The sequence below is a fragment of the Scyliorhinus torazame genome, chromosome 3, assembly GCF_047496885.1.
Source record: "Scyliorhinus torazame isolate Kashiwa2021f chromosome 3, sScyTor2.1, whole genome shotgun sequence".
In the NCBI taxonomy this organism is placed as follows: domain Eukaryota; kingdom Metazoa; phylum Chordata; class Chondrichthyes; order Carcharhiniformes; family Scyliorhinidae; genus Scyliorhinus; species Scyliorhinus torazame.
This window is the reverse complement of record NC_092709.1, coordinates 297849593-297862780: the sequence shown is the minus strand read 5'-3', so window position 1 is coordinate 297862780 and position 13188 is coordinate 297849593. Positions and strand designations below refer to the sequence as shown.

General features: G+C 46.6%; 1 protein-coding gene across 3 annotated transcripts in view; it reads right to left on the bottom strand.

Moving 5' to 3' along the window:
* dym (dymeclin) overlaps positions 1-13188 on the bottom strand; it is a 782339-nt gene that overhangs the window by 458580 nt on the left and 310571 nt on the right. For all 3 annotated transcript variants that reach the window (XM_072497436.1, XM_072497434.1, XM_072497435.1), the window contains exon 12: positions 9179-9304. In XM_072497436.1, the coding sequence (XP_072353537.1) occupies positions 9179-9304 (126 nt within the window). The remainder of the gene's footprint in view (positions 1-9178; positions 9305-13188) is intronic.

The following is a 13188-nucleotide window of genomic DNA, read 5'->3' as shown; positions in this document are numbered from 1 at the left end:
CTGAACCAGGTCCCAGGTTCGATTTGCGGCTTGGGTCACTGTCTGTGCGGAGTCTACATGTTCTTCCCGTGTCTGCGTGGGTTTCCTCCGGGTGCTCCGGTTTCCTCCCACAGTCCAAAGATTGCAGGTTAGGTGGATTCGACATGATAAATTGCCCTTAGTGTTATGTGAGGCGGGATTACTGGGTTACGGGGATAGTGTGGAGGCATGGGCTTAAGTAGGGTGCTCTTTCCAAGAGCTGGTGCAGACTCGATGGGCCGAATGGCCTCCTTCTGCATTATAAATTATATGATTCTATGGAAGTTAAGGGGAATTCATTAAGGGTTATACACAGGTTACTGTAGCTGTGTGGTGTCTTTATGTTTGTAATTGATAAAAATTCTTGCTGTGTGTTTTTATATATATATGTTAACTAAGTTCTTAGAATAAAGCTTCTTTTCATTAAAGTGTCTTGGAAGACTGATGAATCATACCTGAAGTGTGCTCATCACAGCCAAATTCAGCATAAAGGTTGTACGTCAGGTGGACTTCATAATACACTTTGGAGTTTCTAAACCCTGGCCCACAACACTACCCTTAAGGAAGATAAGAGCAGCAATGCTGTGTGAGTACATCAGCTCTGGGCTTCTCTGCAACTTTTCCTTGAATCATGGTTCAATATCCTGGAATTCTCTGCCTGACATAATTGGAGGAGCAGAGTAAGTATGAAGACTGTGAAATTGCAGCAGAAGACTCAACCTCACTATTTCAGGACAGCTAGGGAATGGGCAACAGATGCAGTCTCTCCTGCGCTCTATATCCTGAGATGTAGTTTATAAACTGGAGATCTTTCCCCTATTCGAACATAACCAATGCATCTTCAATGCTCACCTAAATTCACAGACGAGGGCGAAATTCTCCTACCCGCCCCGCCACATTTCTGCCTCGACCCGCCGGCGGGATGCTCCGTTACACCGGCCGGTCAATGGGGTTTCCCATTGTGGGGCAGCCCCACGCCGTCGGGAAACCCCCGGCACCGGCAAAACGGAGACTCCCGCCGGCGGAGAATGACGCCCCCTATCTGTGCCGCGTCTAATGAATGGCATCTCACTGCAGTATTTCCACAGTATTACAACAGAGTGTTAGTTTAGATTCCTACCTGGAAGAATTACAGCCAAGAGGAAATATGGAGAAAGCTGGGTGGAGGGTTAGGGTGGGGAGAGCAGTAGCATGGTTTAACGTTTACATACTTCCCACCTCATGAAGTGAAAACGGAGGTAGAGCTTGAATGACTTAGGACCTGAAGCAAATATTACATTTGATAATATGTGAAAAATTAAAAACAATTTGTGTGCTCAAAAAATATTTTCAAAGTTCACATGACAGTTCAGTTCTAAAGCATTTAACCCATTATAGAACTATGCCAAACAGGACAGAAAATCAAAGGCGTGATACTCCAGCCTCAGAGAGATTTGCATAAAATCAGGTTAGATGGTGGCGTAGTGGTAACATCATTGGACAAGTAATCAGATGCCCAGGCTAATGGACAAGAGTTCAAATCCCACCATGGCAGCTGGTGGAATTTCAATTATTTTTAGAGGAGAAAGCAGTTTGTTAATTCATTTTATATAAATGCAGACTTGCTTAAATTGAACTGTCTGCCTTGGCATCAATGTATTGGATTGGTTTATTGTCACATGTACCGAGGTGCAGTGAAAAGTATTGTTCTGTGTGCAGCTCATACAAATCATTCCGTATATGAAAAGAAAATACATAATAGGGCAAACATAAAATACACACTGTAAATACATAAGACACAGGCATTGGGTGAAGCCTACAGGATTGTAGTACTACTCAGTAGAGGAGATGTGTGAAGAGATCAGATCAATCCATAAGTGTACCAGTCCTAAGAGTTTAGGAGTCTGGTAACAGCGGGGAAGAAGCTGTTATTGAATTTGTTAGTGCGTGTTCTCAGACTTTGTATCTCCTGCCCGATGGAAGTAGGAAGAGTGAGAAGCCGGGTGGGAGGGGTCTTTGATTATGCTGCTCGCTTTTCCAAGGCAGCGGAATGCAGCAAACAGGTTTCGTGAAATTGTAATTTTCTACTCTCCTGAACAATGGTTCCATGAGTGGCAGCAACGAGATGAAGTGGTCATTTTGCATCACACACTTGAGAGAAGGTGAGCAAGCTATTCAACAATAGGAAACATCACATCTCAGCCTGAGCTTGCCCCTACCTCAGATTTTCGCCATTATATTTTCCACCAAAACGATTGGTCCGGATTATCAGTGTTTGCAGTCATGACTCCTTTGAAACTGACAGCAAACTCTGGAATCCAAACTTGCATATTTAAACTTGGAAATCGAGAAGCAGGTGTCAGTGATTCTATGCTTCTCCGTAAACTACCTTGTTGAAATCCCTTTAGTCTGCTATCAATTAGAAATCACTGAACTGACAAGAAATTTTCCCTATTAGGCTTACTACAAAAACCCTTGAAAGAGTTAGAACTTGTTAAATGAGATGTAACTGAGGTTTTAATATAGTACTGTGTTCATAATTAGTACGAAGTCTTACAACACCAGGTTAAAGTCCAACAGGTTTGTTTCGATGTCACTAGTTTTCGGAGCGCTGCTCCTTCCTCAGGTGAATGAAGAGGTATGTTCCAGAAACATATATATAGACAAATTCAAAGATGCCAGACAATGCTTGGAATGCGAGCATTAGCAGGTGATTAAATCTTTACAGATCCAGAGATGGGGTAACTCCAGGTTAAAGAGGTGTGGATTGTGTCAAGCCAGGACAGTTGGTAGGATTTCGCAGGCCAGATGGTGGGGGATGAATGTAATGCGACATGAATCCCAGGTCCCGGTTGAGGCCGCACTCATGTGTGCGGAACTTGGCTATAAGTTTCTGCTCGGCGATTCTGCATTGTCGCGCGTCCTGAAGGCCGCCTTGGAGAACGCTTACCCGGAGATCAGAGGCTGAATGCCCTTGACTGCTGAAGTGTTCCCCGACCGGAAGGGAACATTCCTGCCTGGTGATTGTCGCGCGATGTCCGTTCATTCGTTGTCGCAGCGTCTGCATGGTCTCGCCAATGTACCACGCTTCGGGACATCCTTTCCTGCAGCGTATGAGGTAGACAACGTTGGCCGAGTCGCACGAGTATGTACCGCGTACCTGGTGGGTGGTGTTCTCACGTGTAATAGTGGTATCCATGTCGATGATCTGGCACGTCTTGCAGAGATTGCCATGGCAGGGTTGTGCGGTGTCATGGTCCCTGTTCTGAAGACTGGGTAGTTTGGAACATACCTCTTCATTCACCTGAGAAAGGAGCAGCGCTCCGAAATCTAGTGACATCGAAACAAACCTGTTGGACTTTAACCTGGTGTTGTAAGACTTCGTACTGCGCTCACCCCAGTCCAACGCCGGCATCTCCACTTCATAATTAGTGAATGGTATCAATGGCCCTGAAAAACTAATTTTAATTTTATGAACTGTTGCTGAAAGAAATCCACATACTTCATAAATAAGTGTCTTTAGCTAGTGAACGGATGCGAGGTGAGAGGAGGGCTGCGGACATTGGAGCCTGGTTAGCAGGTTTCGATGGGCCTACGAGGTGAGCAAGGGAGGGGGGGGGGGGGGGGGGGAATCGATACTGGGAGACGTTTTCTCGAGAGGAAGTGCAGGGGGGGGGGGATTCTGGGAGGGGGGGACTGGGTTCAATGTTGATAATGGATAGGGGCGGGTCAGGCTCATGGGGCAGGGCCAGGTGGTATGATGATGGTGAATAAGAAGAGGGGGGTGGTGAGAGACCCCCAGTTAGGATAGTCACGTGGAACATGAAGGGGTTAGGAGGTCCAGTCAAGAGGTCAAGGGTGCTTGCGCATCTTGAAAGTTTGAAAGCCGATGTAGCAATGCTGCAGGAGACTCACTTGAGGGTGAAGGACCAGGTGAGACTTAAAAAGGGCTGGGTTAGTCACGTATTTCACTCTGGATTTGACGTAAGGACTCGAGCGGTAGCAAAAGAGTACGGTTCCAGATGGAGAATGTGGTTGCAGATCAGGGGGATAGATATGTGATTGTGACAGGTGCGCTGGTAAATGTATATGGTCTCAATTGGGATGATGTGGGATTCGCGAAGAAGGTGTTTGGGGCGATCCCCGACTTGGACACACACGAACTGATAGTGGGGGGGGGACTGGAACTTGGGCAGGAGCAAAGGTTGGACAGATCACGGCCGTGCTCGCTGGTCCCAACAGGGGAAGGGGAGGGCGAAGGCGTTGGCTGGGCTAATGGTGGAAATGGGAGGGATGGACCCATGGAGGTTTCTGCACCCAAGGGAGCGAGAGTACTCGTTTTTCCCGGCAGTGCATAAGGTATACTCGCGGATCAACTTTTTTGTGGTGGGAAAGGCTTTTGCTGCCTGGGGTTAAGGGGTCGGAGTACTCGGCAATTGCAATATCAGATCATGCTCCACTTTGGGTGGATATGGTACTGGAGCAGGGGGTAGTACAAAGGCCGGGGTGGAAATTCGATGTGGGACTGTTGTGGGACCGAGTATTTTGTGACAAAATTGAAAAAGTAATTGAGGAATATGTAGGTTTCAACTGTACGGGTGAGATAGAACATAGAACAATACAGCGCAGTACAGGCCCTTCGGCCCACAATGTTGCACCGAAACAAAAGCCATCCAACCTACACTATGCCATTATCATCCATATGTTTATCCAATAAACTTTTAAATGCCCTCAATGTTGGCGAGTTCACTACTGTAGCAGGTAGGGCATTCCACGGCCTCACTACTCTTTGCGTAAAGAACCTACCTCTGACCTCTGTCCTATATCTATTACCCCTCAGTTTAAAGTTATGTCCCCTCGTGCCAGCCATATCCATCCGCGGGAGAAGGCTCTCACTGTCCACCCTATCCAACCCGCTGATCATTTTGTATGCCTCTATTAAGTCTCCTCTTAACCTTCTTCTCTCCAACAAAAACAACCTCAAGTCCATCAGCCTTTCCTCGTAAGATTTTCCCTCCATACCAGGCAACATCCTGGTAAATCTCCTCTGCACCCGCTCCAAAGCCTCCACGTCCTTCCTATAATGCGGTGACCAGAACTGTACGCAATACTCCAAATGCGGCCGTACCAGAGTTCTGTACAGCTGCAACATGACCTCCCGGCTCCGGAACTCAATCCCTCTACCAATAAAGGCCAACACTCCATAGGCCTTCTTCACAACCCTATCAACCTGGGTGGCAACTTTCAGGGATCTATGTACATGGACACCTAGATCCCTCTGCTCATCCACACTTTCAAGAACTTTACCATTAGCCAAATATTCCGCATTCCTGTTATTCCTTCCAAAGTGAATCACCTCACACTTCTCTACATTAAACTCCATTTGCCACCTCTCAGCCCAGCTCTGCAGCTTATCTATATCCCTCTGTAACCTGCTACATCCTTCCACACTATCGACAACACCACCGACTTTAGTATCGTCTGCAAATTTACTCACCCACCCTTCTGCACCTTCCTCTAGGTCATTGATAAAAATGACATCAGCAACGGCCCCAGAACAGATCCTTGTGGTACTCCACTTGTGACAGAACTCCATTCTGAACATTTCCCATCAACCACCACCCTCTGTCTTCTTTCAGCTAGCCAATTTCTGATCCACATCTCTAAATCACCCTCAATCCCCAGCCTCCGTATTTTCTGCAGTAGCCTACCGTGGGGAACCTTATCAAACGCTTTGCTGAAATCCATATACACCACATCAACTGCTCTACCCTCATCTACCTGTTCAGTCACCTTCTCAAAGAACTCAATAAGGTTTGTGAGGCATGACCTACCCTTCACAAAGCCATGCTGACTATCCCTGATCATATTATTCCTATCTAGATGATTATAAATCTTGTCTCTTATAATCCCCTCCAAGACTTTACCCACTACAGACGTGAGGCTCACCGGCCTATAGTTGCCGGGGTTGTCTCTGCTCCCCTTTTTGAACAATGTCGAAGGCAGTTGTCTGGGAGGTTCTAACGGCGGCGGTGAGGGGTGAGGTGATCTTGTTTAAGGCCAGGGTGGACAAAGCGGAGAGGTTGGATGGCAGAGTATAATAGATGAGATGCTGGAGGTAGATAGGAGTTATGCACAAGATGGGGACCCAGCGAAGTTGGAAAAGAGGAAGGAACTACAGGGGAGCTTTGACCGACTATCTACCAGGTCATGCGCCAACTGAGGCGAGCAAGGTGCAGGGTGCAGTTTACGAGCATGGAGGGAAGGCGGATGTTAGCGAGTCAGCTTCGGAGGAAGGCGGAGGCAAGGGAAATTGTTCAGGTGCGAGACAGGGCAGGGAAGTTGGTGGTGGCTCCGGATCTGATTGACAAGGTCTTTGAAGAATTCTATGAGAGGTTGTACAGGTCATAGCCACCTGGGGAGACTGTGAGATGCAGGAATTTCTAGATGGGCTAGAGTACCTGAGATTAGGGGAGGGGGACAGGGCTACGTTAGAAGGAGCAATAGTGGAGCAGGAGATAAAAGATGTGATTGGGAGGATGCAGTCGGGGAAGGTGGCAGGGCCGGATGGGTTTCCGGTGGAATATTATAGAAATTCAAGGGTAAGCTGGCACCCCTGATGGTGGGGATGTTTGAGGAGCGATAGGGAAGGGGGTGTAACCACAAACTTTGGGGCAGGCATCGATTTCCCTGTTGCTTAAAAAAGATAAGGTAGACGGAGTGTGCGTCGTATCGGCCCATATCACATTGAAACATGGACGCAAAAGTATTGGCGAAGATACTGGCAGGTAGGCTAAAGGAGTGCCTCCCGAAGGTAATAGGTGAAGATCAGACGGGGTTCATGAGAGTGAGGCAGCTCTTTTCGAACGTTAGAAGGGTATTGAACATGGTCATGGCACCGGTGAGGGTAAGGAAACAGAGGTGGTTGTGGCATTGGACAGCGAGAAAGCGTTTGACCGGGTAGAATGGGGGTACTTGATGGCACTTCTGGAGCGGCTTGGGATTGGACCAAGATTTGTGGACTGGGTAAAGCTATTATATAAGGAGCCGAGGGCCAGTGTCCGCACAAATAACATCAGCTCGAGATACTTTTCTCTCCACCATGGGACTAGGTAGGTGTCCTTATATGCCGATGACTTGTTGTTGTACGTGTCAGAACCGAGTGTATCAATAGGGGGAATATTGGAGCTCTTCGGGCGTTTGGGTCTTTTTCGGGGTACAAATTAAATCGAGACAAAAGTGAGTATTTTGTGGTGTCTCGGCCGGGGGTGGGGGCAGGGACTCATTTTAGATACCTGGGGGTGCAGGTTGCTCAGGACTTGTGGGGGTCTCCCTAGGTACAACATTTCTAGTTTGGTGAGGAGAGTGAAAGCTGATCTGGTATGGTGGGATGGTTTCCCTCTGTCACTGGCGGGTTGGGTACAGGTGGTTAAAATGAACGTGTTGCTGCGATTTTTGTTTATTTTTCAATGCCTGCCGATTTTCCTGCCAAAGGCATTTTTTAGAGAGATTGAAGGGATGATTACCTCGTTCATATGGGGAGGGAAGGTGGCCAGAATTAGAAAGGTGCAGCTGCAGAAGGGATGGCAGGCAGGGGGTTTGGGTCTTCCAAACCTGATGTATTATTACTGGGTGGCGAATGTGGAGAAGGTGCGGATCTGGGTCAGAGGGGTTGATTCAGAGTGGATCAGAACAGAGGGGAGTTTGTGTAGGGGGTCGGGATTGAAGGCGCTAGCAACAGCGCCGCTCCCGATGGCCCCAGGAAAATACTCAGGGAGTCCGGTAGTGATAGCTTCATTGAGAATTTGGAGGCAGTTTCGCCAACACTTCGGGATGGGGGCAAGTTCAAGGGAAATGCCGATTCAGGGGAACCACAGACTTGAGCCAGGGATGTGGGACGGAAAATATTTGAAATGGTAGGAGAAGGGGATTAAGACACTGAAAGATTTGTTTCTTGGGGGTCAGTTTGCAGGATTGAAGGGGCTGGGCGTGAAGTATGGGCTGGAGCAGAGGGAAATCTTTACATACATGCAGGTTCGAGATTTGGCAGGAAGGAGATACGGAGCTTTCTGGTGGAGCCAGCCTCCACATTGCTGGAGGAGGTGCTGACGACAGGTGGACTGGAGAAGGGGGTAGTGTCGGCGGTTTACGGGCTATTTTGGAAGAGGAGAAGGCACCACTGGAAGGGATCAAAGCAAAGTGGGAGGAAGAATTGGGAGAGGGTATGGAGGAGGAGTTCTGGTGTGAGGTGCTCCGGAGAGTGAACACCTCCACCTCGTGCGCGAGGTTGGGGCTGATACAGCTGAAGATGGTGTATAGAGCACGCCTCATAAGGGCGAGGAAGAGCCGGCTCTTTGAGGGGGTAGAAGTTGTGTGTGAACATTGCGGGGGCGCCGGGGGGTGGGGTGGGGGGGGGGGGGGGGGTGCGCAAATCACATTCATATGTTTTGGTCCTATCCAAAGATGGAGGATTACCGAAAGGACGTTTTTAGGGTAATCTCTGAAATGGTGCACGTATAACTGGACCTGGGCCCCCGGGAGGCCATATTCGGAGTGTCGGACCAGCCGGGGTTGGAAACGGGTGCGGAGGCAGGTGTTGTAGCCTTAGCCTCATTGAACGCCCGAAGGCGGATCCTGTTGGGGTGGAGAGCAACCTCTCCACCCTGTGCCCTGGCGTCGCGGTGGGACGTGTTGGAATTCTTGACTCTTGAGAAGGTTAAATTTGAGGGGAAAGGTGGACCATTTCTACAATTCATGGGCGTTATTCATTTTGCACTTTCAAGAATTGGATAACATCAAACATTAGAGGGGGGAATGTATGTGTTAATGGTGACTATGGGTGATTCCTGATTTCTTTTTGTTATTTGTTTCTGTTAACATGCGGGCAGTTGTTTGGGGGTTGGTGGGAGGATGGGTTTGTTGTTGGTGATTGACATTATATTCGTTACTGCTTATTGTTTATTGTTGGTGGGTGCAAATTTGGGAGAAAATGTGAAAAAGGAGAATAAAAAAAATTTAAAATTTTTTTTTTTTTTTTTAAAGTGTCTTTATATTTCAGCTTCTAACTGATCCCAGGTGTATATCCCAATCATTTATTTTGCTCTCTATAAAATGTAATCAAGTGAAGGATAAACAGTGCATTTTACTTCATATTGGATGCACTAAAGCAGCTTTAACTCACCACTTCATGAACAGAACGGTTGAATGAATCTTCCTCAGTGAGGATTAGAAGAATAATAAGTGCCATGTACACATGGTGAGAATTCCGCTCTTCAACGCAATACAAAGTCTCAAGAATTGGAAGAACCTGCAAACCGAAGATCAAAAAAAATCTGGTGTCACATTTACATGCAATTGATCCTTACTCCATTTTCCTACCCATCTGACCTTGCATCCACTTATCCCGTTTATAAATAAAGGCTTTCATTTCCAGTGAGAATTCATCTGTTAATTCATCTTCCACTACCACTGCCTTCCCTCTTCTGAAAGCAGCGCTCTTGCTACAATTGTTTTGGTCCGGGTACCAATTTTCCATATGTGAGCACAGGGTGCATTCACATTTAAAACTGGAACAAAATATTTTAAAAGCAGGCACACTACTAGTACACCATCTCCATTGCTCGCTGCCACCTAGGTGGAATTTGGGTTTTTGCCTAAAATGCTATTCCTTCATCCAGGTATTAATTGTGGGTGTTCCCCTAAACATTACTGCCGAGGGCAGTCCCGAAAGAGGGAAGAGAAAATGGACAGGAAAAAAAGAGATATCCACCACAAGATACTAGAGTCATTAGAAGTGATCAGAAGCATCCACTCTAATTAACCTTTGTCAGAGAATAATGATGGTCTCAAACTATAGAGCAAAATAATTTCTTATGTCACTCTCCCTGATAATAGTTCAGATAGCATTTTATTTTGCTGTTGAAAGCATTAGTAGGTCCTTTCTAACCCCTCCTTGCATCAGTGCCTGCAATTGATAATTATTCATTATTCTCAACCATCATATGGTTAGTTACATGATCCAAATATAGGTTCTGGGGCTATAAACCCTTCAAATTTGCCTTGTGAAGGCAGCTCCATTGCTGGGTAGTTTTCCAGGTTGCATTAATCTTCTAATTAAAGCCTCAATAGTGAGCTCTGACAAACTGTTTAATTGTGGGAAACAATTACGACAAATGCAGATCAGCAATCAACAAAACAAACAAAATTTAGATTACCCCACCCCCCCCCCCGCCGCCCCCAAAAAACCTTGGGTCAGTTAAAATTTTTAAGCCTAGATTTTTGTTAGCTAAGAGTATCAAGGGACATGGCCAAAGGCCAGTAAATTAAGTTGAGATACGGATCAGTATTTAAATAATGGAACAGGCTAAAGGGGCTGAATTGCATTCTCCTATGCACTTAGCAAATAATGTCACAAGGAAACATAGTCACTACAGTGCTGTGGGAGGGTTTAAACTAGTTCAGCAGGGGCTTGGGAACCTGAATTGTAGCTCCAGTATACAGGAGGTTGAGAGTAGTGAGGTCACGAGTAAGGTTTCAAAGTTGCAGAAGTGTACCGGCAGGCAAGAAGGTGGTTTAAAGTGTGTCTTCTTCAATGCCAGGAACATCCGGAATAAGGTGGATGAACTTGTGGCATGGGTTGGTACCTGGGACTTCGATATTGTGGCCATTTCGGAGACATGGATAGAGCAGGGACAGGAATGGTTGTTGCAGGTGCCGGGGTTTAGATATTTCAGTAAGCTCAGGGAAGGTGGTAAAAGAGGGGGAGCGGTTGCATTGTTAGTCAAGGTTAGTATTACGGTGGCAGAAAGGAAGTTTGATGAGGACTCGTCTACTGAGGTAGTATGGGCTGAGGTTAGAAACAGGAAAGGAGAGGTCACCCTGTTAGGGGTTTTCTATAGGCCTCCGAAAAGTTCCAGAGATGTAGAGGAAAGGATTGCAAAGATGATTCTGGATAGGAGTGAAAGCAACAGGGTAGTTGTTTCGGGGACTTTAACTTTCCAAATATTGACTGTAAACGCTATAGTTCGAGTACTTTAGATGGGTCCATTTTTGTCCAATGTGTGCAGGAGGGTTTCCTGACACAGTATGTAGATAGGCCAACGAGAGGAGAGGCCATATAGATTTGGTACTGGGTAACGAACTTGGACAGGTGTTAGATTTGGAGGTAGGTGAGCACTTTGGTGATAGTGACCACAATTTGATTACGTTTACTTTAGTGATAGAAAGGGATAGATATATACCGCAGGGCAAGAGTTATATCTGGGGGAAAGGCAATTATGATGCGATGAGGCAAGACTTCGGATGCATCGGATGGAGAGGAAAACTGCAGGGGATGGGCACAATGGAAATGTTGAGCTTGTTCAAGGAACAGCTACTGCATGTCCTTGATAAGTATGTACCTGTCAGGCAGGGAGGAAGTGGCCGAGCAAGGGAACCGTGGTTTACTAAAGCAGTCAAAACACTTGTCAAGAGGAAGAAGGAGGCTTATGTAAGGATGAGACATGAAGGTTCAGTTAGGGCGCTCGAGAGTTACAAGTTAGCTAGGAAGGACCTAAAGAGAGAGCTAGGAAGAGCCGGGAATGGACATGAGAAGTCTTTGGCAAGTAGGATCAAGGATAACCCTAAAGCTTTCTCAAGATATGTCAGGAATAAAAGAATGGCTAGGGTAAGAGTAGGGCCAGTCCACGACAATAGTGGGAAGTTGTGCATGGAGTCCGAGGAGATAGTAGAGTTGCTAAATGAATATTTTTCGTCAGTATTCACACAGGAAAAAGACAATGTTGTCGAGGAGAATACTGAGATTCAGGCTACTAGACTAGAAGGGCTTGAGGTTCATAAGGAGGAGGTGTTAGCAATTCTGGAAAGTGTGAAAATAGATAAGTCCCCTGGGCCGGATGGGATTTATCCTAGGATTCTCTGGGAAGCTAGGGAGGAGATTGCTGAGCCTTTGGCTTTGATCTTTAAGTCCTCTTTGTCTACAGGAATAGTGCCAGAAGACTGGAGGATAGCAAATGTTGTCCCCTTGTTCAAGAAGGGGAGTATAGACAACCCCAGTAACTATAGACCAGTGAGCCTTACTTCTGTTGTGGGCAAAATCTTGACAAGGTTAATAAGAGATAGGATGTATAATCATCTGGAAAGGAATAATTTGATTAGAGATAGTCAACACGGTTTTGTGAAGGGTAGGTCGTGCCTCACAATCCTTATTGAGTTCTTTGAGAAGGTGACCAAACAGGTGGATGAGGGTAAAGCAGTTGATGTGGTGTATATGGATTTCAGTAAAGCGTTTGATAAGGTTCCCCACGGTAGGCTACTGCAGAAAATACGGAGGAATGGGATTCAGGGTGATTTAGCAGTTTGGATCAGAAATTGGCTAGCTGGAAGAAGACAAAGGGTGTTGGTTGATGGGAAATGTTCAGACTGGAGTCCAGTTACTAGTGGTGTACCACAAGGATCTGTTTTGGGGCCACTGCTGTTTGTCATTTTTATAAATGACCTGGAGGAGGGCATAGAAGGATGGGTGAGTAAATTTGCAGGTGACACTAAAGTCGGTGGAGTTGTGGACAGTACGGAAGGATGTTACAAGTTACAGAGGGACATAGATAAGCTGCAGCGCTGGGCTGAGAGGTGGCAAATGGAGTTTAATGCAGAAAAGTGTGAGGTGATTCATTTTGGAAGGAATAACAGGAAGACAGAGTACTGGGCTAATGGTAAGATTCGTGGCAGTGTGGATGAGCAGAGAGATCTCGGTGTCCATGTACATAGATCCCTGAAAGTTGCCACCCAGGTTGAGAGGGTTGTTAAGAAGGCGTACGGTGTGTTAGCTTTTATTGGTAGGGGGATTGAGTTTCGGAGCCATGAGGTCATGATGCAGCTGTACAAAACACTGGTGCGGCCGCATTTGGAGTATTGCGTACAATTCTGGTCGCCGCATTATAGGAAGGATGTGGAAGCATTGGAAAGGGTGCAGAGGAGATTTAAGACCATAAGACATAGGAGTGGAAGTAAGGCCATTCGGCCCATCGAGTTCACTCCACCATTCAATCATGGTTGATTTCAACTCCATTTACCCGCTCTCTCTCCATAGCCCTTAATTCCTCGAGAAATCAAGAATTTATCAACTTCTGTCTTAAAGACACTCAACGTCCCGGCCTCCACCGCCCTCTGTGGCAATGAAGTCCACAGACCCAC